The following is a 13,385-nucleotide window of genomic DNA, read 5'->3' as shown; positions in this document are numbered from 1 at the left end:
GATTCTTGTGGAAATTCTGCATCTCATGTAACAAAAATATCCCTTCAAGGGTTGTCTGGCCCTCAGTGTTGGCTCACAAGCCCTCAGGTGACTCATTTTTTTTCTTTTTTTTTTCTTTCTCTGTGTTTAATTTTTGGGGTTCCTGAGCTGGTTTTTCATCCCTCAGTGGGAATGACTGCAGAATGTTCTGTGCATGCAGAGGGGAGGAGGGAGGGAACCTGGACAGCACAAGGAAATAATTCCTGGGCAAGAGGCAGAGATTTGGTGTCACCTTGTGCCACCTCCTGAGGATCCCTCTGTTCTCCCCTGACCCTACAAAGGCTGTGGGAGGCTCAGAGCCCTCATAGACAAGGAGCTGCCCCAAAAGGACTTTGTTCTCTATAAATGTGTTCAGGGAGAGGCAGGAAAGGGCAGGAGGAATTTGACTGCTTGGCTGCTCCTCATGGATGAACACCCAGGCAGCTTAACCCCTTCCCTTGGTGGGAATAACAGGGAAAAATGAGGATAAAAACCTGCCTTGGATTGATCTCTGGGGTTAATGATCAGTAAAGGATTTTCTGGGGTTTTTTAAACCCACTTGTGGCAAGACAAGGAGCAGTGGTTTTAAGCTGGCAGAGGGCAGGGTTAGAAGGGATTTGGGGGAGAAATTCTTCCCTGTGAGGCTGGGGAGAGGCTGGAATGAAATTCCCAGAGAAGCTGCGGCTGCTCCAGCCCTGGAAGTGTCCCAGGCCAGGCTGGACAGGGCTTGGAGCAACCTGGGATAGTCAGAGGTGTCCCTGCCCTGGCAGGGGTGGGATGGATGAGATCCTTGTTTTTTTAAGGTCCTTTCCAACTTGAACCACTGTGGAATTCTGGAATTGTGGGAAGCAAAGCTTTGCTGAGTGCTCATTGAGGGTGGGGTGTGGAAGAACAGCTGATGGCTGTGAGGAGGAGCAGCAGAGGTGGGAGCAGTTTGTGAAAGTGTCAGACCTGAGTCCTGTGAGTCTGTAACAGCCCTGACACCAGGAAACAGCTGCACAGACAAATTCACAAATGATCCCTTCCTTGGCACATGAGCCTGGTTGGTTTTAGCTGTGCTGCCTCCTCACCCAGTGGGGGAGAATCTCCACCAGGTTCCACAGAGGAAGAAGCTGGGAAATCATCAGCATTTTGAATTTAGGGTGAGAAATCCCAAAGAGGCAGCGTTTCCCTTCCAGCAGCCCCGAGCTGCTCTGTGGGTTCTCATGATCCATATCCAGGAGTTTCCCTCTGTTCCTTGAGTAAAAACCATCCAGGGAATTCATGGATTCATGCCTGACTTCCCTTCAAGGTTCTATTTGCTGCCTGAGGAGCCAAGGGCTTGTGGATCAGCTTTTGGGGACACACCACACAGGAAATCCCCTCCACCCACCAGCTCTGAGCCTTCTCTTCCCACAGCAATTCCCTCCCTGGTTTAAATCAGGAGTTGTGCCACTAAAATTTGGGGCAGGAGCAGCTGTGGGATTTGTGGGGTTTGCCAAAACCTCCCAGGCTCATGTGAGGTGGTGAGTGGGGAACATCACTGGGAGTGAGCTCTGACAGGAGCTGGGATTCTGATGGGAATCAGAATTCCAGGATGGAATTTCAGCTCTAGTAGCAAGCCAGCACTGAAAGTTTGGGGTGTTTTATCTAAATAAAAAGTGTAAATCACATAGCAGAGCTCGCTTTGCTCTGCACACAGCCTGGGTGGTGTTAATTAAACCTTCAGCTGCTTTTTTTAGTGGAGGGAAGGCTGAGAAAACGAGTCTTAAATCAAGCCTACATTTAATTAAAGCCTCTCTTCCATTCAGATGCTCTCCCACTATGATAGTGGTGGTGCAGTTGGAATGCTGAGCCAGGAGGAATCACAAGGAGATTGGGTTTGCAGAAACAAAAATGAAGTTAAAAATGTGGGAATTTTCTGGGTTACATTACAAACCCAGCAGCTTTAGGTAAAACTCCAGATTCCTTCAGTGAAAGGGGTTTTTTTTTTGGGTTATAATCCCTCCTTGGGATTTCCTTGCCTCAGAACTTCTGCTTCAGGTGGTTTATTTGAATTAAATGCTTTTAATTATATCAGATTGTAGGAACTTCAGGTCAGTCCTTTGGCCACACATTCCTTCTTTCCCAGAGCTCTGGATGGATCCCAAGAGTTTCTGTCCAGGGATGGGTACCTGGCACTGTGGGAAAATGGATGTTTAATAACTTGGTGACTTTTGTCCTCACATTCTTTTTCTCTGTCGCCCTGCAGGTGATAACCCTAGAAGGATGGGTGGACATCATGTATTACGTGATGGATGCACACTCTTTTTACAATTTTATATATTTTATATTGCTTATCATAGTAAGTATGACCTGGGAGATTCTCCTATTCCTTGTCCTTGGTGGCTGAAGTTGTTCCTGGGATTTTTTTTTGCTTGTTTGTTTGGTTTTTTTCCTACAGAGAAGAGCCAGGCAGGACTCAGGATTCAGGGCTTTCCCTCCTTCTTGCCCTCCAACTCTTGGTCTTGTCACCTGGATGTATCTGTTCAAAAAAATCCAGGCTTTTCCTCCTTTAACCTCCTCAATTTGCCAGAGGGAGCCTCATTTCTTTTGGAGAGCCCTCTGAATTTCACCTGGAATCCTTCAAATAATAACAATTCTCATAGCAGCAGTGCACCTCTCTGAGGTCTCACATTCACATAAAACAAAATATCACCCACTGGAGGTGCTGGGGGTTGTGTCCAGAAACTTCCAGTCCATCTCCTCCTTTCCAAAGGACACAAACTCCTCCAGGAAGTGGAAAAGTGAAATATTTAAGGCAGGAGGGGAAGGTACCACGAAGATTTCAATCAGGACATGGGATGGAGGTGCTTAAAAGTGATTTTGTGACTGGACAGCCCTTCCAGGTAACCCTGTCCTGTCAGGGTGGGTTAAAGCAGTTCCCACCAGCAGTGGGAAAAGCTGGATGAGAGCAGGGTGAGAGTGCCCTGGGGCAGTCAGGGATTCCTGAGCAATCAGCCATGAGCAGAAATTCACACTCCACTCCACTGAGCTGTTCTCTCCGAGTGGATCCATGTGGAAAAGCCAGAAGGTGACTCCTGCCCATGTCACCTGGAGCTGGGAAAGGCACCTTTGCTGCTTTTCTGGCTGATGTCACACTCTGGAGAGCAGCACCACAAACCATCTCCACACAGCTTCCCTGAGCATTCCCCAGACAATTCCAGATTAAATCCATCCATGTCCAGGGCTGGCCCTGAGAGTGGCACTGCCCTGAGGTCACTCCCTTTTCAATTCCCTTCTGGCAATATTTGACATCTCCCTTTGGCTGATTTAGGAGCCCAAGTGGTGAAAAAACACTTTGTGGGCTCCACAGCTGAGAGGAGGATGCAGCTTCAGGTCTTGTCCTTGGGAATTCACTTTGAAAACTTGGTGTCACCCAGGAGCACATCAGCTCACCCAGACACCAAATCAGCCCCTCGGGAGCACTGAGTGTCCTGGAGATGCTTTTCTGTGTCAGGGAATCTCAGGAGCACAAGGTCACAGATCCATGGGCTCTGACTGTACCCCCAAAATGATTTCACACTCTTTTTTGGGGCATTAAATTATTGGAGAAGAGGATGTTTCAAACCAGCACAAATTGGACTTGAAATCATCTTTCCCTGCAGGTTGGCCAAATTTCAGGAAATTTCTTCACTGAAAGAATGATTGGGCACTAGAATGGTCTGCCCAGGGAGGGAGTGGAGTCACATCCCTGGATGTGTTTAAAAAACACTGGATGTGCCACTCAGTGCCGTGGTTGACTGATGAGGACATGTTGGATCATGGGCTGGACTTGATGGTCTCAGAAGTGTTTTCCAAGCTGGTTCATCCTGTGAATGTCCAAGGCAATGCTGTGCTGGGGGCTGTGCGTGTTTCCTACACCTGTGTTAGAAACAAATGTCAGAGGGAGAGGGAGAGGGGGCTGTTGCTGAAATAATTGATGGTTCAGAGCACATTTAGCAGCTCAGGCACACACTGACAGCACATTTGGCGAGCAGACCCTGGGATTTGGCACGTTTGGAAACCTCAGGATTGCTGAGAGCTGCGTGTGGCCACGAGGAGCTTTCCTGCTGACTCCTTCCCCTGTTTCCTCCCCAGGTTGGCTCGTTCTTCATGATTAACCTGTGCCTGGTGGTGATTGCCACCCAGTTTTCGGAGACCAAGCAGCGGGAGAACCAGCTGATGCAGGAGCAGCGGGCGCGCTACCTGTCCAACGACAGCACCATCGCCAGCTTCTCGGAGCCGGGCAGCTGCTACGAGGAGCTGCTCAAGTACATCTCCCACATCTTCAGGAAGGTCAAGAGAAGGACAATCCGCCTCTACAACAACTGGCAGAGCAAACGCCGGAAAAAAGTCAACCCCAACAGCGGCGGGGGCGGCGGGCAGAGCCAGCGGAGCAGGAGGAGAATCACCTCCATCCACCACCTGATCCACCACCACCACCACCACCACCACCACCACTACCACATCAGCAACGGGAGCCCGCGGGGGCCTCGGGCCAACCCCGAGATCTGCGAGCTGGAGCTGCAGCTGATGAAGCCGGGCCGGCAGCTGATGCTGCCCGCCCCCGCCTCGCCCCGGCCGCCGGGCCCGGCCGCCGAGGCCGTGCACAGCATCTACCACGCCGACTGCCACGTGGAGGGGCCGCCCGGCGGCTGCAGGGCCGGCGGGGGCCCGGGGCCGGGCAAGGCGGCCGGGCTGGGCGGCCACGGCAGCATGAACTACCCCACCATCCTGCCCTCGCCCGGCGGCAGGGGCAGCGCCGCCGCCCTGCCCAAGGCCAAGAGGAACGGGGGCTCGCCGGTGGCCCTGGTGAACAGCCCCGGCAGTCTGGGCCTGGATTCCTACGGGAAGCTGCAGCAGCTGGTGGGAGAGCATGGTAAGGGCAACCAAGCTGCTTTGGTTTGTTTTTTGTTTGTGGCACCTGGGAAAAGGTTAAATGGCTCGAGAGTTTAATGGCAGCCCAGTGGGGTGCTGAGGGTTGGGATGGTCGTGAGTGTGCTGGAAGCTGTGGGACAGGTGAATCCTCGGATTTAGCATCATGGATGGTCCAAGCCACTGCTGGAGGCCTCTTTGCTGTGGTTACAAAATCGGGATTTGAGCTCTCGTGTGCTTTGTGGTATCCTGGAGGTGCTCCCACTCTTCCCACCCAGACCCAGAACTGTGCAGCCGCTGGGATCACACCTCCAGTGAGTGCAGAGCCCCCAGGGGCTGGGAGATGCTGCCTTGAAAAGGATGAGCAGGTGGGATCTGCGGGAGAAGCACAAGAGAAAGCAAACTCAGGCATTTCAAACAGGCAGGCACTGCAAGATCTCGAACCAGACACTTCCAGTTCTGCTCTGATGGGCCCTGGAGCCTCTGCATTTCTTTTTGGCAAGGAGGAGCAGCAGGTTCAGTGCTCAGAGGACATGTGGAGGACAGGACGGGAGCAGAGCTGCACATTTCAGGCTTTCCCTGTGTGCAGAAGAAATGTGGGGCTGAGTTTTGCTGCAGGTTTGGGGTTCCATTCAATCTGGGGAGCATTTTGAACAACTATTTAGTGCCTCTGTCCCATCCTCTTTGCACAGTTGCAGCCACCCCAGCACAGTCAGTGAGGTTTTATCTCCCCTCACATATAAATCACCCACTGGAGCAGTGATTACACGCAACACTTGGATTTCTATTTTATAAAATGTTTTTCCAGTCCTCGTGGCTGGAGCTAAAAGCTGCAAAATACTCTTAAGCCCTCCAACAGTGAAAAGTCACAAAGATCCAGCTTCTATTTTTTAATCTCTTTAAGCCAAACTCGTCATTTGGGTTTTTTTTCAATGCCTGTGTTTTCCAAAACTGTTTATTTGCGTCTGCATGGACACAAATATTTACCCTGGTGATGGATGTACTGAAAAAATACCAAGCCTGGCTTGGGGAGGAGCGGGGAGCATAGGAAAAGTTGCTTGACAGAGAGGTTGGGTGGCTTGCCTTTGTTAATTTGTGTTGTTTTTAAGGACCACACAAAAGGGTAAAAGTGGATTGTTTATAGAAACTGCCTCGGGCAGACGCTTCCGAACGCTCGGGAGCTTGGCACGGGGGGCAAGGTTACTGCCAACAGTTCTGTTGTTCAGCAAGGACTTTTTATAAATCACTGCTTCATCCTTAGCTGTGCAAATTAATGAAGGTTTTTAGGAGAATGCGTTTTTACCTTGAGATAAAAACCCAGGCTCTGCAGAAGGCTGGAATTGGGAAAGAAAGGAGCAGGAGAGCTGTTGAAGTCAGAGTTAGGATCCTCCTGCTTGCTGCTGGGGTCCTTTTTAGGAGAAGAAAGGCCCAAATCTCAGTCCCAACTGTGACATCCCTGAGCCAATTCAGTGATTTAAGAGATCTTCCCTTAGCCTGGGGTGGTTCTTTGAAAGCTGGGATTAGATTGAGTTGTCATTAATAATGCAATTACAGTGTCCTCTTTCCACAGAGGGATTTCAGCCCAGAGGATGCCAAAATGCTTTAAACAAATCTCCTGGAATTGTTTTGTCTCTTGCAGAAGTGTGCTCACAGCTGGGAAGGGCTGGAAGGTGGGGAGAGGCTGCTGATCCATCCCCCTGGGCTGGGGAGGGATTCAGGGCAGACCTGGAGACCCTGGAAGTGCCCAGCTCTTCCCTTCCATGGATCTGGCTCTTTCCAGACCCTTCTTCCCACTCAGCCACTCTTGCAGGGCTGAGTCAGGGTCAGTTCTGCACCAGGAGTGCTGGAGGTGACTTCCAGCTGTGCTGGATGTGACTTCCAGGTTTTGGGCTGATCTTTAAGTGCTAGGGTGGAGCTCTGCCAGACACAGCCCCCAATTCCCATTTCTCCATCCCTAAAACTCAGCAAAGGAACCATGAGGAAGAAACCCCAGCTCTCCCAACCCTCCCTCAGCCTTTCTAGGGGGGAACAAAGAGCCTTTAATTCTCTCTGTCTCCTCTCCCAAGTCAACAAGCAGAGCATGTTCAGTGCAAGACTTGGAGGAGAGCACAGAAGTGATAATTGAGAGCTTTAAGGAGCATTAACAGCCCGGGCTCTCCCAGCCCCAGCTGGAGGCGAGGTTGGTGTCTGCTGGGAAGGATGCAGTGGTGGGAGAGAGCATTCTCCTGCCTCTTTTGTTGTGGATTTGAAGAGCTCCGAGTACAGCCTGTTCCCCGTGTTCCCGTGCCCTGCAATGCTGGAGGTTATTTTAGCAGGCAGCCAAGGAGACTCTGGTATTTTGAAGACATCTGCGGCGCCAGGGCTTTCCATATCGTTTTTAACACTTTGATAGCATTGAAAGCCATCTGGCAAACCCCCTCCCTGTGCTGCTCCTGGGCTGGGCTGAACCTTCCCCCCTTGGCTCAGTCCTGAGCAGGGACAGCGTGCAAGGGGCAAAACATTCCCAAATCTCCTGACGCAATGCCCGGGAGCCAGGCTCGTCCTCCAAGGCCGTTCTGAAGGCCACTGATATCCCTGTGACATTCAGGCAAGGAGAATGTGCTTTGGCTCTTGTCACATCCCAGTTTTCCAGTGCAGGGATGCACTGCCTTGGTTTGGTGCTGTGGCTGGGATCAGCATTCCTGCTGGGTGAGCTCCAAGCTCCAGGGCTCAGAGCCAGGAGCAGCCACTGCTTTTCAACCTGGGCTCCCAAAATTGATGTGAGTGGTCACCATCCCCACTCCAGACAGGGACAACCTGGATGTGCCCTTCTCGATATGGTTTAATGGACTTGGTGAGCTCAGAGGTTTTTTCCATGGTTCTGTGAGAGGGGGAAATTGTCCCTTTGCCTTACATCCCTGAAGCTCAAGGAATTGATGCTTAAGTGGAATTTTGTGGGAAGGATCCCATGCTCATGCTGGAGATTTTTCCTTCTGTTAATATCTGGTTTCTAAATATAAGGACACTCAGAATAAATTCCTAAATGTGATGAAACTTAAGGATTGGATTCCTAAATATGAGGAAATAAAATCTGGGTACCATTCCCAAATTATCCCAGTTCCTCTTGTCCCTGTCCTTCCATTCCCTGGCTCCAGGACAACCAGCATTTCTCCTCACACCACAAAACGTGTTTGATTTTAAACCCCCTGTGCTTCAGGGAGCAAATCCACCTGAGTTTTATTAAAGGCTGAAGGAGACACGGGACTCTGTGACTCTCCAAGCTGTGATCTGTGGTCTGCAGCCACCTTTGGTCCCTTCTCCCTCTCCCTCCTCATTAGGAACTAAATGGCAGCAGTGGATAAATTGGGTGGAACAGCTTGACAGCACTCAGAGCTAGTTAATATGGGAGCCTGCTCAGGGATAATCAGGAATAATGGAAAGGGAGGAATGGTCACTCTTGCCTCAGCCCAGGACACAAAATGAGGGCCACACACCATGGAGAACCCATGGAGGGGGTACAGGCTGGGAAAAGGGACAGAGAGGAGAAATGAGGCCAAACCAGAGCTGCTTGGCATGGATGGATGGATGGATGGATGGATGGATGGATGGATGGATGGATGGATGGATGGATGGATGGATGGATTTTTAGGGTCTGAAGAATAACTCCTGTGAGGACCAGTTGTAGAACTCAGCCTGGAGGAAGGGAGGCTCAAGGGGGACTTTGTGGCTCTGCACAATTCCCTGACAGAACAGGGGCGTCGGGCTCTCCTCCCAGGGAACAGCAGGACAAGGGGGAATAACCTCACATTGGTACCTGGCAGCTCTTGGTGGCTCTTGGTGCATGGTGGCCCTTGGTGCACGATGTCTCCTGACACACGGTGGCTCATGGTGGCTCTTGGTTGCTCACGGTGGCTTTTGGTGCATGGTGACTCTCAGTGGTGTCTTGCAGTGGCTCTCAGTGCATGGTGGCTCTCAGTGCATGATGGCTCTCAGCAGTGGCTCTCAGTGTCCCTCAGTGGCTCTCAGTGTCATTTGGTGGCTCTTGGTGGCTCTCAGCAGTGTCCCACAATGTTCCTCAGTGTCCCTCAGTCTCTCACAGTGGTTCTTGATGTCCCTTAGTGTCCCTCAGTGTCTCTCAGTCTCTTATGGTGGTTCTCGATGTCCCTCAGTGTCCCTCAGTCCCTTAGTCTCTCAGTGGCTTCTGGTGCCCCTGAGTGTCTCAATGTCCCTCAGTGTCTCTCAGTCTCTCACAGTGGTTCTTGATGTCCCTCAGTCCCTTAGTCTCTCAGTGGCTCCTAGTGTCCCTCAGTGTCTCTCAGTGTCCGTCAGTGTTCCTCAGTCCCTTAGTGTCCCTCAGTCCCTTAGTGTCCCTCATTCCCTCAGTGTCCCTCAGTCCCTCAGTGTCTCTCAGTGTCCCTCATTCCCTCGGTGTCCCTCAGTCTCTCAGTGTCCCTCATTCCCTCAGTGTCCCTGTGTCCCTCAGTGTCCCTCAGTCCCTCGGTGTCCCTCAGTCCCTCATTCCCTCAGTGTCCCTATGTCCCTCGGTGTCCCTCATTCCCTCGGTGTCCCTCAGTCCCTGTGTCCCTCAGTCCCTGTGTCCCTCGGTGTGTCTCAGTGTCTCACCTGGCCGTGTCCCCGCAGGTCTCCGCCGCACTCCCAGCCGCGTGTCGGGGCTGAGCACGGCGGGGGCGCTGCCCAGCCCCGCCGGCCCCGGGCTGAGCTGTGAGCTGCAGGACTGTCCCTTCTGCGCCAGCCTCCTGGACGACCCTGAGTTCGCGCTCAGCGACTCCGACAGCGACGGCGACTCCGACAGCAACGGCGTCTACGAGTTCACGCAGGACCTGCGGCACGGCGACCACCGGGACCAGCTGCAGCAGCAGCGGGGCAGGAGGAGGAGGAGGAAGAAGAAAGCCAAGGAGAGGAACAAGGTGATGAGGCTGTGGAAAACGTTCAGCACCAAACTCAGGAGGATCGTGGAGAGCAAATACTTCAACCGCGGGATCATGATCGCCATCCTCATCAACACCCTGAGCATGGGCATCGAGTACCACGAGCAGGTGAGTGGCCCCGGGGTTTGGGTGCTCCTGGAGGGCTGGTTTGGGGTGATGTGAGGAAGAACGGGGATTTTTGTTGTTGGAAACGGGGCTGAAGGTGAGGAGCAGGAGAAGCCTTTGGGTGTGGGACACCTGGAAGTGCTGCTGGAGTGTGCAGAGCTGAAATGTTGGATGTGTCTGCTCACTTGGCCAGGAATTATTGATATAAACTTTCTTGATATAAACTCTTTTGATATAAACTTTTTTTTGGAATTTTTGTGGTGGAAATACCTTTGGTCTGATGGTTGTGCTGGAGCTAACCCAGGCAGAAATTTCTTCTTTGATCTGGATCTTCAAATAAGACTTAAACTATCAGGCAATACTAAAAGCAAAAAAGAAAAAGAAATTAGGGCATCCCTGAAGGCTCCAAGCCCTTTCATTTGCTCTCACAGGGTGTGAGTAGGATTTTACTGAAGTTTTTGGAGGGAGGGAAGAGGGATGGTGCCGTTCTTCCCAGTGTTGGGATGGCAGGAAGCGGTGCTGGAGCTGAGGGCAGCTTGGGACTGGAGGGAGCTGAGACATGGGAGCATCTCCGCTTGACCACCCTGGCAAAATTCTGTTCTTTTAGACTTTTCTTTAGTGGAAAAATTGGGGATTTTCCATTGTTTTCTTGAGGTGTGCTCAGGAATTTATTGTCACATCTGTGTTAGGTGCAGGAAATGCATCCCAACGAGGCCAGGATCTGTTTTTCTGGGATCAAAGGCATCCTGTGCTCCCCCAAACCCTTCCCTGCAGGGTCTTGACTGGGTCAGGGTTGTTTATAAAGCTGTTTCTCCTCTCCTCCATGGTGTGTCCATTGGGGAATGAGGAGGAAAGGCAGAGCAGGGTAATCCACCCAAAAGTTCTGCAGCTCCTTCTCCATCATTTCCCAGGATTAAGCACTGCTCAGGACCATGACAAACAGCCCTTTGGAGTGCTGCTACTTCATTTTTTCTCTACTTCTGTGCTTTAACCCCTCCCCCCTGCTTTAGGCTGAGACTTATTTTCTTTCAAAAAAAAAGAAAAAATCTAGGACTCAGCTAAAACCACCTCAGCCACACAACGACAAATCAGAATTACAGCAAAGTGTCCAAATCCAGCAGGGATTGAGCTGTCTCTGTCAGCTCCCTGTCGAATCCTGCTTTGTTGTTCCACTAGAAGTTCTAAAATTGGGAAATACACCTTGTCAGTGCCTTCTGAATAGGCCTCTCATCCCTCATTTCTGCTTGGATACTCCTTTGTCAGGCGGATACAGCTTTGTCAGCCCTTGGATTTTGCTATGATGGGAGCTGGGGGAAAACCTGAGGCAGGCAGCAGGGAGAAAATCCAGGGATCACATGGAGTGTGTCCCCAATCAGTCCCATAAAGGCAGATTGGGATAATTACAGCCTTGCTGCTAACAAAGGAGAGCTGTTGCTGGCTGCCTTTTATTGGATTTTACCTTGTAAAAGCTTGGCTTTAGGGCATCTCAAAGCCAGTGGCAATAAAGATTCCGAAGCTTTTTTGGCTGAGGAGTGTCAGATTCCTGCCAGCTCTGCATGCAGGCACTGCCCAATAAAAAGGGAGGAATTTGGAAGTGAAACCTGGAAAAGTTCTTCCACGTGCCTGTGGCACGGGGATAATGAGGCATCAGAGCCCAGCTTGGTGACACCTCACCCCAGCAGTGTCCCAGAGGCTGAGGCACTGCCCAAATCCAAGAAAAAACATGGCTCTGGGCTCACTAATTTGCCACAGAAGTTTGTGGGCAAAGTGGGGTGATTTGGAAGCCCCCCTCGTGTGAGAATTGGCTGCAAGGCTCAGGGTGGGGCTGGTTCATGTGGAGGTGTCTGGGCAAAGTGTCCCAGACATGCAGGGTGGTGCTGGAGGGGGATTGGCTCCATTTGGGACCATGAGCCTGACAGGAATAACAGCGGGATCACAGTTTTCTGGATGCCCAGCATCCCAGAGTATTCCAGGGGGGAAATTCTGAGCCTCCCCAGGCTGTATGCAGGTGTGGGTGTTGCCAGTGTTGTCTTCTGCACCTTCCCAAATCCAGAGGCCATTCCCCAAGTTCCAAGGATTTAGGAGTGCTCTGGGGCTCTCCTTGCTCCCACCAAGCTGTTCCATGTTACTTCAAGAGCAGTTTTTAGGGAATCCAGGGAAGTCTGTGCTCTGTGCCACCTGGGAAAGGCTCTGCTGGGCCCTAAATCCCTGCAAAACACAACAACAGAATCCTGAAATGGTTTGGAATTTTAAAGTTCATTCAGTTCTAACACTTTGCCATGGGCAGGGACACCTTCCACTATCCCAGGCTGCTCCAAGCCCTGTCCAACCTGGCCTTGGATACTTCCAGGGATGGGACATCCACAAGTTTTCTAGGAAACCTGTCCCACCAACACTTCCCACCATTGATTCAGAGTGAAACAGCTTCAGAGCTTCTCTGCTCTTGATTTTGACCACTTGTTTTAGGGCATTGTCTGCTTGTATCAAACTGCAAACAAACCAGAGCAGCAGCCCCAGAGAATCCCATCCCAAACCTCACTGTCCATAGGGAAATGCCCAATCCCTTTGATCAAATTTATTCATAGCTTCTTGCTTTTGTTTTTCCTAACTTCTCCATAGTCACCAGTGGCTTTGCAGATAGATTGACACAGAAAATAGATTTTTATCAGAGCTGCTCAGAGCCAAATCATCAGCCCTGTGTGTGTAGGGGAAGGGTGGGGGGCTCTGAATCCATGGGGAGGGAGATGGAGCAGGGCTGGTGCTGCTGGAATTGCTCCCCTCAGCCTGGGACACGCAGAGCTCTGCAGAGAAGTCTCACGGAGCCCTCTTGAGGCAGTGGAGCATCATTGTCCAGCTCTTGTGGATGAGGGAATCGTGGCTGGAAGGTGCCAGGCTGGAGGAAAACCCACCAGGCTTCTGAGATTTGTCTTTGAGGAACCACAGAACATCCTGAGTTTGGAGGGAGCCACAGGGATTATCCAGTCCTGCATAGACACCCCAATAATCCCACCAGGGCATCCCTGGCAGCACTGACCAAACACTCCTGGAGCTCTGGCAGCCTTGGGAATGTCACCATTCCCAGCACCCTCTGGGGAAGAACCTTTCCCTAAAATCCAACCTCACCCTCCTGTGAGACAGCTCCATCCCAATTCCTGGATGTTGTCACGGGGAGCTGGGATCGGGAGGAGCTGAGCTCCAGACAAAGAGAGCCCTGTCCACATCCAAGCCATCCCCAAGACTTCAGTCTGTGCTTTTATGGAAATGTGGAATTCCCACCTGTCTGCTCACCTGGCCAAATGGCACCACCCCCTTTAGAGCACGGAGCTTGGGTGGAGTCATGGAATCATGGAATGCTTTGGGTTGGAAGGGACTTGAAACATCATCATCACCTCATTCCCCCTCAGCCACAGGCAGGGACACCTTCCACCATCCCAGGCTGCTCCAAGCCTCATCCAGCCT

At 51.6% G+C, this 13,385-nt stretch overlaps 1 protein-coding gene across 2 annotated transcripts in view; it reads left to right on the top strand.

The window, feature by feature from the left end:
- The window catches only part of CACNA1H (calcium voltage-gated channel subunit alpha1 H), a 113,050-nt gene that overhangs the window by 25,744 nt on the left and 73,921 nt on the right, over positions 1 to 13,385 (top strand). For both annotated transcript variants that reach the window (XM_079320254.1, XM_079320253.1), the window contains exons 6-8: positions 2,249 to 2,341; positions 4,117 to 4,897; positions 9,514 to 9,929. In XM_079320254.1, coding sequence (XP_079176380.1) covers positions 2,249 to 2,341; positions 4,117 to 4,897; positions 9,514 to 9,929 — 1,290 coding nt within the window. The remainder of the gene's footprint in view (positions 1 to 2,248; positions 2,342 to 4,116; positions 4,898 to 9,513; positions 9,930 to 13,385) is intronic.

Source organism: Erithacus rubecula (genome assembly GCF_903797595.1).
Source record: "Erithacus rubecula genome assembly, chromosome: 17".
Taxonomy (NCBI): Eukaryota; Metazoa; Chordata; class Aves; order Passeriformes; family Muscicapidae; genus Erithacus; species Erithacus rubecula.
Note: the sequence above shows the minus strand (reverse complement) of the source record. Positions and strands in the feature narration are given on the sequence as shown.